Genomic DNA, 18,194 nt, shown 5'->3' with positions numbered 1-18,194 from the left:
AGGGGAAAGCTACAAAGATCAAATTATGCATCCCAATCCTCCTCCACAGTACAAACTACAGACTGTCTGATGTCTGTACATTCTGGGGCATCAGAATAGTCCAAATCTTGGTGATCCTCTTCCTCGTCCTCTGCCAGCACCACAGCCAAACCATCTTCAGTCATGCTGACTCGGCTGTCATTCAGCAAGATCTGTTTCAGGAAGGAGATGTCTCCTGTTATCTCTGTTGTGAAGCTCGCATCCTCTGTTGGTTCAAGGTTTTGTCCTTCTGCACCAAAATTCTCCAGTCAATACAGGCATATTTTTAGATCACCTAGCAACCGGCCCTCTCCTGAAATAAAACGTGAAGGCGGGGCAGTGTCATATTAAACTTGTGTGTCTGTGCTTCCGCTGGTGCTGTGTGTGTGTGTGTGTGCGTGCGTGTTCCAGAGGAAGGCCTGCGGTTGTTTGTCGGCCCAGGAGGAAGCACTGCCCTCGGAAGCCATCACCTGCCCACCAGGTCAGTGAGGGGGGGGGGGGGGGAGAACCCTTCCTTCCATCTCAGAACGTCACAAAGAGAACCTCTTCGTGGAGAACGGATGGATTGGAACCTGCGCTTTCTCACGTTCCCTTCCCGTGTCTCTCTTTAGGGTTGGCGCCGGAGCTTACGAGCAGGTGGTGATGAAGCGCTAGGACGTCTTCCCGGAAGCTTCCGGAGACAAGCGACGCAGCAGAGGTCTAGAACCACAGAGGCAGGGGGAGGTTGGCGAGTGGATCCAGCCTTGGAGTTTCATCTCCTCCAGCAGTGCAGGACCCCAGACCTGGTCCTGGAACAACAGGCACGGCAGCAGAACCTCTCGTGTGTTTCTGAAAGACATGGTTGTCCTCTTGTTAGATTAGCCTTGTCTTCTTGTTGCCGTGGAGACTATACCTATGACATCATCTTCAAAGGGACTTGAATGGAAACTGGAGTTCTAGTTTAGATGGTCACGATGGATCTGTCTGTTGAATGTCTGCAGATGTAGGAGAATGGGAGTTGTTGTATTTGTAATAATTAAGCCTTTCCTGATAAGGAAAACGCCATGCTTTTTTGAAATACATTCCCTAGTTTCTAGTCTATTGTTCAGTGATGTTTCAATCCTATTTTGGGTTGCCTTTTAACTTTTTTTGATTTTTATAAGCTGCTAAAAGCTGTTGTATTTGGTCTGTCAAGTCCAACTCTGTTGTTGTTTTGGGGTGAAGACGACACTTTGCTACCCCGACACAGCCCTATCAGACTCTGGTGATGGTTTGTGTGCATGCCTCTGTGTGCGTGACTGTATGCCCATCTGAGTCATTGTCTCTGTTGTAGGTGGCATTACCACTATGTCTTTTCCAGTTAACAGTTAAGCCTGTCTACAGCACCAGTCTTGGGGTTGGAAGTGAGTCGGTAGATTCTGAAGGTAACCCTGTTTTGCTGAGGTGTTGGAGAAAGGGTATCATTACAGGCAAGACTCCAATCCTTAGCAAAATCAAGCCGTTCTTTCATATATATAAATATATATATAGATATTATTTTATTTTGGCCTGATGAAAGGAGTAAGGTTAGGTTTAAGTTTACCTACTCCTGGAAGTATATTTGGTACTAAGATCCAAGATGTTATTTTTGCAAGTTCAGTTCTTCTAGTCAAACTGAGTTATACGTTTTATATTAACAATGTCAAGGGCAAGTTGTCAATACATCCACTGCCAGTGGGAATCACCTGCAGTGTCCAAATAAATACTGTGGTCCATCTAGGTTACTGCAGCAGCATATCAACTTCGAAATATTTAGTAGGCTATTTTCTGAAAAACTGGGTCTTGCATTACTAGACTGACTTTGGAGAAAACCACTACCTGGTTTCATGAACACAGACCTGGTTCATCTCAGTAAGTGTGTGGGTGTAACTAATATTCATAAGATTAAGGTACAAATAAATACTGTATATGTACTAATGAGTATGTGATCATCTGTGTGTGTTGAAAGCCATACCAGAAGTAACTCTGTACTTACCTCTGTTATACTGTAATTGTATACGTTGATTTCTGCACAAATGTCATCAATGTATGGTATTATTACTGTGAAATAATCTGTTTTGCTTTGTGTACATTTCTATGTTTGCATGGTTTTGATGTCATTTCAGTGAATTGAAGAGCATCAAGTCTATTTTCCCATAACTGGGGGATCTCTACAGTGCTTTGTAAATTGTTTTAGTAAAAGCACAACTGTTCCAGTGCAATTCCTTCTACTGTGTAGCCATTTAAGCTATGTAAAAGGTGGAATTCATTTCATGCAAGATTAATTTACCCAAAATGTAAGAGAACGGTCAATCAAAACATTCACGCCATGCTACTCTGTATATCACATATATCATTTGCTGCCAAATGTCACTCCAAACTCCCTTAACTGTGGATCAGCCGTTATTGCTTTTTTCAGAGGAAAAACTCATACACAAAACAGGTTTTTCAGGTTTTTTTTTTTTTTTCCAGTTTTAACATGTTACAAACATGACCACCCTTTCTCTTCTGTGAAGCTGTGAGGAACTGTACGATGTGATCTCGTGTCATGTGACGTTTGACTGACAGTGTTGTGCCCCTGTAGAACAGTGGTTCTCAATCCTGGTCCTCGGGACCCCCTTCCCTGCATGTTTTAGATGTTTCCCTCCTCAAATACACCTGATTACAATTTAGTGGGTTGTTATCAAGCCCATTAATTTGAATCAGGTGTGTTGGAGCAGGGAAATATCTAAAACATGCAGGGCAGGGGGTCCCGAGGACCAGGATTGAGAACCACTGCTGTAGAAGACATCTTGTTGACCCACGTTTGCTTCTTCACCGAGTACTGTATGCTTTGTGTGCCATGCACTGTTGAATAAAACGTTCGATTCACAAGGTTCCCTACGTCTGAATTTTTATTATTCAGAGCATTCACAAAACGCATGAACCACACTGTACACAAACCAGTGTACGTTTTTGAGTTATTTAAATCTCAAAAAACTTTCAGGTTTACAATATCAAATTAGATTTATTCAAGGGGACTCTTATGAACACTTAAATTAAACATATCCTAGGGGAAAGCTACAAAGATCAAATTATGCATCCCAATCCTCCTCCACAGTACAAACTACAGACTGTCTGATGTCTGTACATTCTGGGGCATCAGAATAGTCCAAATCTTGGTGATCCTCTTCCTCGTCCTCTGCCAGCACCACAGCCAAACCATCTTCAGTCATGCTGACTCGGCTGTCATTCAGCAAGATCTGTTTCAGGAAGGAGATGTTTCCGCTCAGAGATTCGACCCTGGGGCAGGACCATAGCCTGGCCACGGGAACACACACCGATCGGCCTGATCGGTACAGTCCCTCTCCTTCTGTCAGATCATCTTCCATTTCCTCATTCTCTCTTCTCCTCCTCCAATCCACTGGGTCTCTTTCCACGTCCTGTTCTATTAGACTCAACCTCTCTGCAAGATGCCCCTCCATATCCTCTTCTTCTGTGTTTTGGTCTGAATAGGCTTCTTCCTCCCTCACAGCTGTCTCATCCAGCCATCTTCTCTTCAGGTTTTCAGACCAATACAGGACTTCATTGACCAGAATCCTTTGCAGGACATTGTTGTCACACAGACTGGGGTACTTGACGCTGTACAGCTGGATAACGACAAACACAGACATGGGGATTGGGAGTGATAGCAGGAAAGGGAGATTACTTATTTTCTCGATTGATTTCAGGCAATACTGTAATCACCAGGGGATTCGGAAGGGCTACACTGACCAGTTTATATAAAAGTGGCTCCTCTGGATCATGACTTTGAGAGACGGGGATGATTCTCCGGAACACTCCGATCTGAGAGCAGAATCCAACAGTCTGGTCCTGGCCTGGTGCCTCTCCTACACCTGTGAACTCCACGTCATAGCCAAACTCCCTTCCCACCGTTAGAGCCCTACAGCGAAAGACGACGTAACTCAATACAAGCTTTGCCTTGCCTTATTTATTTGGGGGGGGGGGGGTCATACAGTATCATCTTGACTGATCATATTTGTGTAAACGTACCATCTTTGAAATTCAGCTCTTGTCCACTCAAACTTGTGATCGTAGTGTCTGAATCCTGTCAGCCCTGGTAGCAGGGAGTTGAACTCGGCATTTGGGGTGCTGATAATGACTGATGTCGGGACCATGAAGCCAAACACCACTTCAGAGAACCTGTCCACATCTCCAAGCTGCAAATGCTCAATGCTTTGAGATGAGAGACTCAATCAATTAACTAATATAAATAGGCCTACATAACGGACAATCCTTTATAATGATGTCACGGCCACTTACAGCTCGATACTTGTCACAAGATCGAATCCTTTGATTCGATGATCCTTTTCGGTGACTGAGCCTTGGTACAGTTCAATGGTCAACGGATGATCACCTGGCTGAAGGTAGTCGGTAGGAATCGGTGCCAAGGCATACCTGACCGTGATTCAAACAAACCAAGTCAGTCCCCAACACGATTACGAGGCACGCGTATACACACATCTAAATGCATTCTTACGCAGAGCCTTGAAAACAAACATTTTTTCCCTGATTACTGCGTTGTCGATGTCCACCCCAGCCAGAAGCTCAATTTCCCGGTGGAACTTCACTTTCCTGAGCAGCGCGCAGTCATTGCATCCCAAATCTACCATCTGTGAAGGACCACAAAACGGTCAGAAGCAAGCAAATCGACTATGGAGAATATTAGCAACCAATGTTAACATTAGTAGCTAATTTGGAAGGAAAAGGGCGACTGTTTATCGGGAATTGTTGTTAGCTAGCTTGTTGGAATAATTAGCTATTGCGAGTGCCAATTTACAGACTTGCCACCTTTTCACCTACAAATGACTTAAAAGTTGTCTACCTTTTTGGGTTTGTTCCTCTTTATAAATTCAATGACAAACTGATATCTCTGCAAGTAAAGTGGAGGATTAAAGAAATTCGTCATGTTGACATGGCCTGCTAGTTCAATGGTGGGTTTCAAACGTGCTATGCAATAACAATGTATCATGCGTTCGTTGCAGGTGCTAGTTACTGGTAGTCGATTCACTATGACCTTGCCAAAATTGTGAACTGCAAAGACTTAAGATCTCTATCCGGTAAAAAGAGCGGAAAAAACAGCGCACCTCTGAAAAAATACAAGGATCAAATTCCAACTAAGGTGTTTATATTTAATTCGTCCCTCTAACAATCCCAGTCAATGCAGAATGCATCGATACAAATTGGGTGTTTCTCTTCAAAATAAAACATACAAAAAAAATGTAATGAACTGCTGAGAGAAAAAATATCCAGAACACGAAGATTCTTACCTAAAGTTCTTCATGGAGAAATAACTTTTTTTTATGTTTCACAGATTTTTATTCCTTCCATGTTTGGGCTCAATAAAGAAGAGCTTTTGTAAAGTGTTCACAAAACGAGACAGAACATATAGTACATCAGATAGAAAATATACTGTATGGTTAAAAAAATATTGCTTGATAAATTACCATTTATTTTCTCTAGATCTAATACTTTGTGTACATAATTTGATTTAAATCAGCAGAAGAATCTAAAATGTGTATATTGGTAGCAGAAATAATCTGGTTGCCCATCTCAAAAATATTACCATTTAGGATAAATAGCCTACAGAACAATTGTAGCAATACTTTTGGAAAGAACTACACAATAATATGATACATGCTGCTATCTTATCAACCACAATGAAGGAAATTAAATCTAATTCTAGCAGTGAATTAAAGATTGTTTAGCTTAATCAGTAGATACTCATCTGGTTAAATCAAACATTTCAGATGTATGCAATATCCTAAACGTTACATGATGGCTTTCAACAGAATTAAAAACATAGCTTCTGTGAAATAATCTATAGCAAAATAAAAAAAATATCGTTATGATTTCATTTAAACGCTTTTATATCAAATCAGTGACTTGTTATCGTCTCCAAGCCATTTCAGTTGGAGTGCACCTCCATGACAGGAGAAAGTCACAGATTTTCGTGTCGTAATGTTCGTTAAGGTAGAAGCCTTTTACAGAGGAACGCCGGTAGTGACACACTGAGGCGTGGAGTATGAACTCTGTGTGCGAGCGTTCTTGGCTGACAGGAGGATGCAGTATCTGGTGGAGGGTTTTAGGTCGTTCACAACGGAAAACTCGCTGTAGACGGCCATCACCTCGCGATGTGGCCTGGTGGGAATGTCTTCTTTGACCACGAGGGTGTAGTGCGTAGCGCCCCTGACCGGCCCCCACTCCACATACAGGGACACGCCTGTTACCGTGGTAACCTGCACCTCAGGGACCGACAGCTCCTCTGGAGAGAACAGAAACGATTTATAAAATATAAAAAAATGTTGATATGTCCTTGTTTGTCATGGCTACTGCTGTAGGCTAGATACATAATTCATGAAGAGAACAGTAATACGTCTTTTGTCGTGTGCTCACCGCTCTGATGTATTTCAGCAAACATTTCGCTCTCCCTTAGATCTCTCCTACGGCGATTTAATGCTGGAAAAGGAATCGTTAAGAGAACCTTGTTAGCTTGAAATCGACTCAAACCGAAAGGTTTGTCACGTGAAAATGCACGGTGCGGAAAAATTCAGTCATCCCCTTTTCCTCTGTATGATACCAAACTCACCCGTGACTTTAGATGGGAGACTTTCTCCTGCCGCGTTGCTGGCCGTCACCTCGACGACGTTCGGGCTGACGTTGGTCAGGTTGCAGGAGAGCTTTGGGGTGACGCACACCTGTGTTCGTTTTGGGGCGGTCACGTAAACGGTGTAGTTGACGGCCAACACGGACGCCCCCCAGGACAACACAGAGGACTGGTTGTCACCCCTGAATTCGACAGCAGGAGGAGGGCAGGGACCTGGAAAGAAAATTGCACGTTTTTTAGAGATACCCCACTCTTACACTTCCGACAGTCTCACTCATCTCAGCCATGACCACCGTTCATAGCTAACACCCCCAGCTGAGAAACATCATTACCAGCCTGATTTTGCTGTAATAGATCAGCTTGTCATGGTTATTCTTTGCTAAATACCGTAGCATTTCCTTTTCTACATTGCGACCTTGTTTACCTGTGATCCCCCCAACAGCAGTCGAGCGCTTGCTCTCGCCGGCAGAGTTCCTGGAGCGGACGGTGAGATTGAAGGATGTGCTGCAGGGCAGTGGAATCTCAAAGTACTGGGTCTCTGTCCAATAGGAGGAGACCGTCAACAGGGCCTGTGGGTCGTCTTGGATATGCCCTGTCACCTCCACCAGGTATGTGACGTTGGGGCAGATGACAGCACTCCAGGACACACGAGCCACAAAGTTCTGGCCAATGAGCTGCACCTTGTTCTTGACTGTGGCAGGGGGACACGGGACTGTGTGGAGAGAACAGGGATGATGTTAGACCTGGTCGCTATAGTGACCTGTAACATCTCAAATTAAGTCAGTATTACTATTTATTAGTGACTAAATGACTTAATATTTATTGCAACAGACAGGCTCAATTAGACTAGTCTAACCTGACAATTTAAAACTGTCTAAGGCTAAAACTAGTCTTAAACTAAGTTTATGCAACCAACCTCTGGTTGCTAGTGACTGAACATCCCTATACGTACAGATTATTTCCACAATGCGTTGTGTCTAACGAGCTAGGTGATGCTTTCAGTCCTTTGCCTAGTCTCCAGTGTTCAAGCTCTCACTAAGTCTGTGATTGTGTGAGTAGACAGGGTTACCTGCTCCAGCAGGCAGGGGTTTGCTGAGGGAGCTGTTGCAGGCTCTGTCAGAGGCCTGCACGGAGTAGTTGTACACGGCTCCACACCCCAGGCCCCCGATGGTGCACGATGTGGCGTTGCTGTTGCAGTACAGCACGCTGCCGGCGTCACACGTGGCGCGGACGTAGTACTCCACCGCCCCCTCAGTGGCGTTCCACGACAGCACGGCAGAGTTGGTCTCGCATTGGGAGTCCACACGCAGGCCAGTCGGGGAGCAGGGTACTGGCAGAGGGAGGGATCGGCGTTAGGTACGTGAGAAACGGGGGTGTAGGTTTTTATTAGATGTAGATGGTACAAGACCCACCTACTTTTTGGAAAAAAGGCAAATCTGCAACCCCAAATCTTTTATATTAAGAAAATTCTATTTGAACATCCTCAGTTATAAAAAAAAAAAAAAATGTCCCACCCACATTTGAAAACAAACCTATGTCCCACGTTTTGAAGGGAAAACATGAGTTTTTCTCTTGTTAGCTACCTGTCCTGTAAGTGACGGCGGTGCTGGGCTGGCTGGTGCAGTTGACGGTGCTGGCGGTCACGCTGAAGCTGTAGGGCTGGCCGCAGTGCAGAGCGCCAAGGCTGCAGTTGTTGACTGAGGTGTTGCAGGTGCGCAGGTCGCCGTCTCGGCCCGTGGCGGTCAGCAGGTAGGACGTGGCCACCTCGGAGCGAGGCCAGGACACTGTCACGCCGTTGTCCTGGCACGTAGGCACGATGGACACATTCTTGGGGGTGCAGGGCGCTACAGGGGACAGGCGTAGAAGATTAGGGAGGGATACGAGAAGAGAGCTAGAGATGATAGAGCTAGAGTAGAGCTAGATAGAATATAACTCAAACACAGACAGAAACAATAAGAGGTAGAATTAAGCTAGAGAATAGAGCTAGAGATGATATAGCAAGAGTCGAGCTAGATAGAATAGACCACAAACACAGCCCGTAACAATCGAGGTCAAATTAAGCTAGAGAATAGAGAAAGTTACTATACAGCTTGAGCAAGTATTGAACTAGATAGACTAGATCCAGAACAGAGCCAGAGAGACGGGAGCTAGCGACCTAGCTCCGTAGGGGCGCGTCCGACGCAAACTCTGACCTGTGACGACCTTCTGCGGCGGGCTCCTCAGGCTGCTGCACTTGTCCGAGGACGCCGACACGATGATGGTGTACTGCATGCCGCAGAGGACGCCGGCGAGCAGGCAGGAGCTGGAGGTGCTGTTGCAGGAGATGAGGGTGCGATCCTGGCCCTCGGCCGTCACCAGGTACAGCGGAGTGTTTTCTGTAGCCTCCCAGCCCACCAGGATGGTGCTGCTGTTGCACTGGGTGTGGACGGTGATGTGGGTGAGGGCACAGGGACCTGGGGAGGCAAGACACAGGGGAGCTTTTCGTGAGTCGCGTACCCACAGCTAAAGTCACGGAGAGGTTCTAGGGGCTGTCGGCGTGAAAGAGGGTCATGTTAGGATGCGACAGAGCACGACGAGGCGTTTACCCGTTTCAAAGTGGACGGAGCCGCTCGGCGTGCTGTTGCAGAAAGCGTTGGACGCGATCACGCTGAAGGTGTAGTTGGTGCCGCAGGCCAAGTCGGGAATGTTACACGTGAGGGTGGAGGTGGTGCAGGAGAGGTTTTGATGGTTGCTCCCGACCGCCGTCACTGTGTAGGTCTGAGCGCCGCTCGACGGCTGCCATGTCATCCAGGCTGAGTTGGTCACACAGTCCAGACTCCCTTCTAGCCTGGTGGGTGGCAGAGGAGCTGAGGACCAAGGAAAGGAGATACGAGAAATAAAATAGTCCGATAAGAACTCAACACATACGAAAGCGGCAATTCGACCAATATTCAGTTTTTCTAACATGGATGTGACAGGACAGTCTGTACTGGGGTGTTTCATACCTGTGGAGACTTGGATCGGGAGGCTACATCTGCCCTCGCAGTCGCCCCTGATGGAGGCCACACTGACGTTGTAGTCGTGTCCGTCGAGCAGGTTTAGAATCGTGCAGGTGGTGCCTGTGGTGTTGCACGACAGGATCGCCCCGTTGCCGGCCAGGGCCACGGCGTGGAAGGAGTCGGCGTCGGGGTTGGGCGCCCACGAGACGACCACGGAGCGCTGGGAACAGCGGACGTTTGCCGTCACGTTCTGGGGAGGGCAGGGAGCTGGGGCGGGGGGAGGGGGTCGAGGAACAAGTCAGTCAAGCCTCCACGGACTGGACAAACTCTACAGCATAGAGGTCGGTGCACAGCAGAAACCGTACGTCTGAGAGTGATCATCTTTCATTTGATTGTACATCTAGTTGGACTTGTTTGCTAGTATAAATGGCTTATCTAGTGACTTAATTGAAGTAAACAACGCATTATTTTAAGACATCTTATCAAGTGGAGTTTTTCTTACTGTACTAGCAGCCAAATGTGCTTGTTTAAACCATAAAGCAAGCACATAAGTCATATTTGTGCACTTCAGTTTGATAGGGCATTGTTTCAACGGGCCAACGTCAGCACAGGGGATTTGTGTTCACCTGTTCTGGAGCTGGCCCTGCTACTCGGCACGCTACTGCACGCCTCGTCCTTGGCAAACACAGTCACGTTGTAGGTCTGTCCACAGGCCAGGCCGGTCAGGTCACAGAACGTCAGGCTGTTGTTGCACGTGGCCTGGGTGCGCCCGTCGGCTGCGACGCCCACCGCCTGGTACCAGGCAGCACCGCTGGCCTGCTCCCACGTCACCGCCACCGCGTTGGGCTGGCACAGCAGAGCGGCCTTCACGCTGGTGGGGTTACAGGGCACTAGGAGGTGGAGAGAGGGAGGAGGAGGAGAGAGGGAGGAGGAGGAGAGAGGGAGGAGGAGGAGAGGGAGGAGGAGAGAGGGAGGAGGAGGAGGAGAGAGGGAGGAGGAGGAGAGAGGGAGGAGGAGAGAGGGAGGAGGAGGAGAGGGAGGAGGAGAGAGGGAGGAGGAGGAGGAGAGAGGGAGGAGGAGGAGAGAGGGAGGAGGAGAGAGGGAGGAGGAGAGAGGGAGGAGGAGGAGAGAGGGAGGAAGAGGGAGGAGGAGGAGAGAGGAAGGAGGAGGAGAGAGGGAGGAAGAGACATGGAGGAGGAGAGAGGGAGGAGGAGGAGAGAGGGAGGAAGAGAGAGGGAGGAGGAGGAGAGAGGGAGGAGAGAGGGAGGAGGAGGAGAGAGGGAGGAAGAGGGAGGAGGAGGAGAGAGGGAGGAGGAGGAGAGAGGAAGAGAGGGAGGAGGAGGAGAGAAGGAGGAAGAGACATGGAGGAGGAGAGAGGAAGAGAGGGAGGAGGAGGAGAGAAGGAGGAGGAGGAGGGAGGTAGAGACCGTGAGCATGTTTCACAGGGCACTCTATCTCTCTCGTCCTCTGCTCTTAGTGAGTGGATCCTGTGAGAGCTCACGTACCGGACTTCAGGGTGAGGAATGTGCTGCTGCTGTTGCAGGTCCCATCCTGAGCGGCGACCGTCACGTTGTACAGCTGGCCGCAGTGCATGCCGGGTAGCCGGCAGCTGGTGGCGTTGCTGGCACATTGGACTTGGTGGCCGTCCGGTCCGAACGCGCTCACCCGGTATGAGGTCACACCCACTCCTCGTTCCCATGACACCAGGCCAGTGTTGTTGTTGCATTCCATCTTGGCGGTGACATTCTGGAGCTTGCAAGGCACTGCACAAGCACAGGCAGTGTTAGACAGGGACTGTACCAGGTATGGCGAGAGGACAGGAAGTGTTAGACAGGGACTGTACCAGGTGTGGCGAGAGGACAGGAAGTGTTAGACAGGGACTGTACCAGGTGTGGCGAGAGGACAGGAAGTGTTAGACAGGGACTGTACCAGGTGTGGCGAGAGGACAGGAAGTGTTAGACAGGGACTGTACCAGGTGTGGCGAGAGGACAGGAAGTGTTAGACAGGGACTGTACCAGGTGTGGCGAGAGGACAGGAAGTGTTAGACAGGGACTGTACCAGGTGTGGGTACAGGAAGTGATGTCGCCTTCCGTGACCTCACCTGTGTTCACGTGCAGCGCCGTGCTGTTGGCGCTGGCACACGCGTGGTCGGAGGCGCTCACGGTGACGTCGTACGACACGCCGCACTGCTGATTGGTGAACTCGCACACCGTGCCGTTCGTGTCGCACGACAGCTTGTTGCCTCCGTTGCCGGACGCCACCGCCGTGTAGAAGGTGGCACCGTTGCTAGGCTCCCAGGAGAGAGACACGACGTTGGACGCACAGTTTGTAGTGGCTTGCACGTGGTTAGGTACACAAGGCACTGAGAGAGAGAAAGAGAGAGAGACATTTAACAGCTTGCATCTCATTAATTTGTTCTACCTACTGTCAGTTAATGCAGAGATACGCGATAACACAAAGTAGAGTTAGGGGGTCAAAGGGGGTCAAAGTTCACCTGACTGCAGCTGGGTCACGTTACTCTCCGACACGTTGCACTCTCTGTTGAGTGCGACCACGCTGATGTTGTAGGTGAAGCCGCACAGGAGGTCGGGGATGTGGCAGGAGTGCTGGGTGGTCTCGCAGCCCGTCTCGTGCTCCTGCACGCCGACGGCCTGGACCCTGTACGACTCCGCCCCCTGGCTGGGCTGCCATGCCACCAGGGCCGAGTTGGCAGAGCAGTCCAAGGAGATCGCCACGTGCTCGGGGGGGCAGGGGACTGGGGAGGAGACGGGAGGGGGAGAGGAGGGGGAGAGGAGGGGGGGGGGGAGGGGGAGAAGAGGGGGGGGGGGGGAGGGGGAGAGGAGAAGGGGAGAGGAGAGGAGGGGGAGAGGAGGGGGAGAGGAGGGGGAGAGGGGAAGGGGAGGGGGAGAGGAGGGGGAGAGGGGAAGGGGAGGGGGAGAGAGGAGGGGGAGAGAGGAGAGCAGAATGGTAGGGGTGGGACGAGAACAATCATGAGCAGCAGTTCAATTGACAGTGACAGCAGTGAGATGGTGTAGAACGTCATCACAACTGAACACAATTCAAAGGCAACCTCTTCTCCACTGACCTGATGTCATTTCCCGGCTGGAGCTACGGAAGCTGTCGCACTGTCCGTCGGAGCCCACCATGCTGACCGTGAACGCCCGGCCACAGGTCAGGTCCAGCAGCTCACAGGTGGTGTTGTTGGTGTGGCAGGATGACTTGGCAGCGCCCCCGGTGGCCGAGACTGTGTAGGACAGGCTCCCCGCGGCATGGGACCATGCCACCTGGGCTGAGTCCAGGAAGCAGTCCAGGACAATGTCTTCGATCTGTGGGGTGCAGGGGACTAGACACAGGAAAGGACAGCGCTGTCAACAGGGGGGGAACGCTCAGATCACGAGATCACATTCAGGTACAAAGATAAGCGTTCTACCAAGGCTTCGAACATCTGTTCCAGGCCGACAGATAACGACACCAATCTCCGTTTTTTTGTTTGTTTAGTCGTCGATATGAAGTTGCAGCCCCACGGCAAAGCGTGTTTCGGTACCTGTCTGAAGCTCTGCTGATTGGCTAGGCAGGCTGCCGCAGTTGCTGTCCCTCGCCACCACGCTGACGGAGTAGAGCGCTCCACAGGTGAGGTTGGTCAGGGTGCAGCCGTGTTGTGCGCTCTCGCACGTCGACAGGCCGCCCTGCGTGCTTTTCGCCGTGGCCACGTAGAACAGCGCCCCCTCGCTGGCGTTCCACGACACTCGGGCCGTGTTGTCCGAGCAGTTGATCACGGCCACGACGTTTGTCGGGACGCAGGGCACTGGAGAGAGGAGAGGGGACGAAAAGAAGGGGTCTCAGTCTCTGGAAGTTTGGAAGTTGTTGGGTTGTGGATGAGAGACAGACAGACAAATGGACGGATGGATGGACAGACAGACAGTCTGAGAGAGAGATAGTCTGAGAGACAGACAGTCTGAGAGACAGACAGTCTGAGAGACAGACAGTCTGAGAGACAGACAGTCTGAGAGACCGACAGACAGACAGTCTGAGAGACAGACAGTCTGAGAGACAGACAGACAGTCTGAGAGACCGACAGACAGACAGTCTGAGAGACCGACAGACAGACAGTCTGAGAGACAGACAGTCAGAGGTTTTTCCCGCTCACCTGAGTGGAGCTTGTTCTCCAGGCTGGGGTCCGACTGGCACAGATGTCTGGAGGCGGTGACGGTGACGGTGTAGTTCTGTCCGCAGGTCATCTGGGACGTGCCACACTCGAGGGTGCCGGACAGGCAGGTGTCGGTCTGGCCGTAGCTGCGCTTGATGGTGGCCGTGTAGTAATCTGCCATCGGAGACGCCCCCCACGACACCACGGCGATGTTGGTCTGGCAGTCCATGACGCTGGAGACGGAGGTGGGGGGGCAGGGTTCTAGAGAGTTGAGGGGGGGGGGGGGGGGGTGAGAGAAGCATAAAGATGAGGGGATATGTGGGGTCAGATGACTGAGTGGTTAGGGAGTCGGGCTATTAATAAGAAGGTTGCCGGTTCGATTCCTGGCCGTGCCAAATGAAGTTGTGTCCTTGGGCAAGACACTTCACCGTACTTGCCTCGGGGAGATGACCATGTAATTAATGTCAGTCGCGCTGGATAAGAGAGTCTGCTAAATGACTCAATGTAAATGTAAGTATGTTTCCATGGTGATTGATCTGTCGTCCAAATGCTTATTGGTACAACGAGCGAGAGATTGGAAGGGCTTGTTCTGTGTGTCAGGTGGGTGGCGTTGGGTGTAACTTAAGCGTACCTGTATCCTGATGCGCAGGCAGGCTGAAGACGCTTCTACACACCGCATCCACCGCTTGGACTGACAGGGAGTAACTCTGGCCGCAGGTCAACTCTGAGAAGTCGGCATGGGTGTGGTTGGTGCTCTGCGCCACCTGGTGGCCGTCACTGGCCTCTGCAGTCGCCACGTAGAGCTGGGCTCCATGGCCAGGGAGCCACTGGAGGGTGGTCACCTTCGTGGCACAGTTTATCGATGACGTCAGGTTCTGGGGCACGCAAGGAGCTGCAACAGACACCAGTGAAGTCAATCAAAACATATATAAACACTAGGGGTGGGAATCTTTTGGTACCTCATGATTCGATACAAATCGATTCTTGGGGCCACGATTCGATTCAAAATTTTTTGCAATTTTTTTGTCCCCCAAATTCTTTTTAACAAAAAAATAACATATTTTTTACATTTGTGAATCGATGTGAATCGTTAGAAGACTGAATTACGATTCAAATGTGAATCAATTCCCCCCCCCCAACCCCTAATAAACACACAGCCTTTACTACCTGTATAGTATGGAACAGTACGGGGACCAGGGACTGAATAACTGTTGCCGCCGGTGCTGGCAGGAAGTGCTTACCTGTATGTATGCTGGTGCTGTTGCTGGGAGAGCTGCTACACAGGTGATCGTTGGCGATGACCTGGATCACGTACAGGTCCCCGCACAGCAGGTTGTCCCAGGTGCAAGTGTTAGAGTTGGTGGTGCACATGTGGGGTAGGCCGTCCGTTCCCACGGCGACCGCCATGTAGGACTCGGCGCCGTCGCTGGGACTCCAGCTGACGGCTCCCAGGCTGGCCTCACACTGGATGTAGGTCGTCAGGCCGTACGGGACGCAAGGGGCTGGAAGGGGAGAAACAACGTTTTTTTCCACGCCCAAAAAAAACTATAGGATTTAATAGAAAGCTTGCAGGCAACCCAGCAGGCACACCGCGCGCACGCGCTCTCGTACCAGTCTTGAAGTGGGCTGTGCTGCTGGCCGGGCTACCACAGCTCTCGTCCTCGGCCGTGACCGTGAAGCTGTAGGTCTGTCCGCAGGGAAGCACCACGTCCAGGGCCGTGTCGTTGGTCTGCAGGGCCGTGAAGTATCCCAGGTCCCCCGCGGCCGTCAGCACGTAGACGGACGCCCCTCTGGCCGCCGCCCAGCCCAGACACACCGTCTCGTTACTGCAGGAGCCCTCGGCCACCAGCTGGCCTGGCTGACACGGTGCTAAGATGGGGACAGGGACGAGACGATTAATCAGAAGGTTGCCGGTTCGATTCCTGGCCATGCAAAATTACTTTGTGTCCTTGGGCAAGGCACTTCACCCTACTTGCCTCGGGGGTGAATTTCCCTGTACTTACTGTAAGTCGCTCTGGATAAGAGCGTCTGCTAAAGGACTAAATGTAAATTTAAATGAGACGGTTGAGGACTTACTAAGGTCCAAACAAACCCCTCTTTAAGTCTTGAAAGTGCTTTGAGTTAAAAATGAAAATGAGGTAATTTGGAAGTAACTCTACCTGTCTTGACCTCCACGCTGTTGCTGCTCTCGCTCTGACACAGGCTGTTGTAGGCCGTCACGGTGAACCTGTAGGTCTTCCCACAGTCCAGCCCAGGGAACTTGCAGGAGGAGCCGGTGGTGTTGCAGTACCTGACCGGTCCTCCCAGACTAGGGGTGGCGCTAGCCTGGTAGAGCTGCACCCCCTCTGTCTTTTTCCAGGACAAGGAGGCTGTATTGTTTCCGCACAAAAAATCCACATTCACACTCAGGGGGGCGCAGGGTCCTAGAGGTCAAAGGGGAATGGGCGAGAGGTCAGAGGGGGTTCAGTAAGGATCAGATGTAGACCCTGGTCTTGGTGATTTGGAGCAGCAGAGCCGACTTACGTGTGCTGAAGCTGACTCCCGTCTCCACCTGGCAGTTTTGGTTGACAGACGTCAGACTGAGGTTGTAACTCCGACCGCAGGCTAGCCCGGTCAAGTTGCAGTGGTTCTCCGTCGTCGCGCAGGACGCTTGGAAACCGTCGCCCGTCGTGGCCGTTAGCTTGTAGGAGTCGGCGCCGTTGCTGAATGCCCATGTGACTGCGGCGCTGTCGTTAGCACAGTTCACGTGCGCCTGAACGCCGGTGGGCACGCAGGGAGCTAACGGCAGAAGAAGAGAAGGGCTCCTGGTTACAAACATACTCATCCGGACCGTAGACTTGTCAAGAACGCTCTCCCGTCTTCCTCTCTAGATCTGTCGAGTTCAAAAGCTGAGAGTGACTTCCTGGAGTGGGCGGGGCCCCGAGACTGACCTGAGTCCAGTAGGATTGTGGCAGAGTTGGTGCTGTTGAGGCTCTCTCCCAGCGCGAAGACCGTGACCAAGTGACTGGAGCCGCAGCGGAGGCCCGTCACGTTGCAGAAGGTTCCGGTCGTGATGCAGTACAGTAGGGAGCCGTCTCGGCGTCCTTCCATTTTCGCCACGTATCCCACGGCGCCCCTGCTCTCCTCCCATGACATCGTGGCCATGTCCGTCCCGCAGTGCAGGCGCGCCTTGACGTTTTTGGGCGGGCAGGGTTCTGAGGGAAAACACGCACGGGGGAGGGGTGGGGGGGGGGGGGGGGGGGTGGGAGGGGGGGGGGGGGGGGGGGGTGAAGGCAAGGTTGACAGAAAGAACCTGCTGGAAACTGTATTGTGTGTGTGTGTAAGTGTGTAATTACAGGGGTTGTTGAGGCGGAGCGTTTGAAGGAGAAATATCGTCCTGTGTGTGTGTGTGTGTGTGTGTGTGTGTGTGTGGTGTGGGCGGGTGTGGTGTTGGCGGGTGTTCTCACCTGTGGTCAGACTGACTGAAGCAGAAGTAGCCCCGCCCTGGCAGACCTGGTTGCTAGCGGTGATGGAGACGTTGTACACCTGGCCGCAGGCCATGTCCTGCAGGGCGCAGTAGGTGTCTCTGGTCTGGCAGGAGTACGACATGCCTTGGTCGGTCACCGCATCGGCGCTGTACGAGGTGGCCCCCTTGCTACCGTCCCAGCTCAACTGGGCGATGTTCAGGCCGTACGTGTAGGAGGGGTTAAGAGGGACGCAGGGTTCTGAGCAGGACAGAAGTCAGGAGAAAAGGGATTCAAAAAACGATATTTGTCGGATGACGGGAGCGAGTACTGCTAGTTTATGTACCCTATGTACCCTTAGTATAGATAGTCCACATATTTAAATTTTAGGTTCCAACATGTTTATTGTATGCACCTTCCTGCCAAAGTAAATTCCTTGTCTGTGCAAACTTTCATGGCGAATAAATTCTGATTCTGATTCTGATCTATCTGATGGGTCGGACACGTTCTTTGACGTGAGGCGCTCACCAGTGATGAGTGTTCCTGTCATGTGACCCACGCTGCTGCAGTTCTCCCCCCGGGCCTCGACAGACACAGAGTATTCCTCCCCACAGGAGAGATCGTCGAGATAACAGTGGGTGTTGTTGGTGTCGCAGGTCACCGATTGGCCAAACCTAGTAATGGCCGTGGCTCTATAGGACACAGCTCCGGAGCTCATATGCCAGGTCAACATGCCTACACGGCTCTCACAGTCCATCACAGCTCGGATCTGAGTCGGTTGACAGGGGACTGAGGGGATGAAGGAGAAGACGGGAAACAAAATAGGCGAGAATAAGTTCAACGGCGGTGTCTGAAAGGAAGGTTTCGTCGGCTGCTTGCCACACCGGGCCCTGCACCTCAGCACTCCCTCCCGTGATCACTCCGCTGGAGCTCTCCGACCGACGTCTTAACATCTGAGGTAGCTC

At 51.1% G+C, this 18,194-nt stretch overlaps 2 protein-coding genes and 1 long non-coding RNA gene across 3 annotated transcripts in view; 1 reads left to right on the top strand and 2 right to left on the bottom strand.

Moving 5' to 3' along the window:
• The first annotated feature begins 252 nt into the window (after positions 1-252).
• LOC124487343 lies at positions 253-2,889 on the top strand. Its single transcript, XR_006958364.1, has 2 exons — positions 253-499; positions 630-2,889. It is a non-coding gene; the product is annotated as an uncharacterized LOC124487343 (long non-coding RNA).
• A 200-nt stretch (positions 2,890-3,089) lies between these two features.
• Positions 3,090-5,029, bottom strand: henmt1 (HEN methyltransferase 1). The gene is made up of 6 exons (XM_047050051.1): positions 4,880-5,029; positions 4,555-4,667; positions 4,318-4,452; positions 4,048-4,230; positions 3,769-3,937; positions 3,090-3,644 (listed from the first exon to the last, which is right to left on the bottom strand). The coding sequence occupies exons 1-6, from the start codon at positions 5,024-5,026 to the stop codon at positions 3,090-3,092; spliced, it is 1,302 nt and encodes a 433-aa protein (XP_046906007.1). The 5' UTR covers positions 5,027-5,029.
• A 296-nt stretch (positions 5,030-5,325) lies between these two features.
• Positions 5,326-18,194, bottom strand: part of LOC124487622 — a 28,467-nt gene continuing 15,598 nt past the window's right edge. Inside the window, exons 32-55 of the mRNA XM_047050050.1 lie at positions 17,758-18,018; positions 17,233-17,490; positions 16,717-16,980; positions 16,310-16,564; positions 15,946-16,209; positions 15,398-15,655; positions 15,028-15,288; positions 14,418-14,678; positions 13,787-14,047; positions 13,184-13,444; positions 12,725-12,982; positions 12,134-12,394; positions 11,741-12,001; positions 11,145-11,402; positions 10,266-10,529; positions 9,646-9,906; positions 9,247-9,507; positions 8,854-9,114; positions 8,245-8,505; positions 7,731-7,991; positions 7,086-7,373; positions 6,644-6,874; positions 6,451-6,513; positions 5,326-6,319 (exon numbers count right to left, since the gene is read on the bottom strand). Of these exons, the coding sequence (XP_046906006.1) occupies positions 6,039-6,319; positions 6,451-6,513; positions 6,644-6,874; positions 7,086-7,373; positions 7,731-7,991; positions 8,245-8,505; positions 8,854-9,114; positions 9,247-9,507; positions 9,646-9,906; positions 10,266-10,529; positions 11,145-11,402; positions 11,741-12,001; positions 12,134-12,394; positions 12,725-12,982; positions 13,184-13,444; positions 13,787-14,047; positions 14,418-14,678; positions 15,028-15,288; positions 15,398-15,655; positions 15,946-16,209; positions 16,310-16,564; positions 16,717-16,980; positions 17,233-17,490; positions 17,758-18,018 (6,074 nt within the window). The 3' untranslated portion in view covers positions 5,326-6,038. The remainder of the gene's footprint in view (positions 6,320-6,450; positions 6,514-6,643; positions 6,875-7,085; positions 7,374-7,730; positions 7,992-8,244; positions 8,506-8,853; positions 9,115-9,246; positions 9,508-9,645; positions 9,907-10,265; positions 10,530-11,144; positions 11,403-11,740; positions 12,002-12,133; positions 12,395-12,724; positions 12,983-13,183; positions 13,445-13,786; positions 14,048-14,417; positions 14,679-15,027; positions 15,289-15,397; positions 15,656-15,945; positions 16,210-16,309; positions 16,565-16,716; positions 16,981-17,232; positions 17,491-17,757; positions 18,019-18,194) is intronic.

This window comes from Hypomesus transpacificus, chromosome 26, assembly GCF_021917145.1.
Source record: "Hypomesus transpacificus isolate Combined female chromosome 26, fHypTra1, whole genome shotgun sequence".
Taxonomy (NCBI): domain Eukaryota; kingdom Metazoa; phylum Chordata; class Actinopteri; order Osmeriformes; family Osmeridae; genus Hypomesus; species Hypomesus transpacificus.
This window is presented reverse-complemented; position numbering and strand designations above follow the sequence as displayed.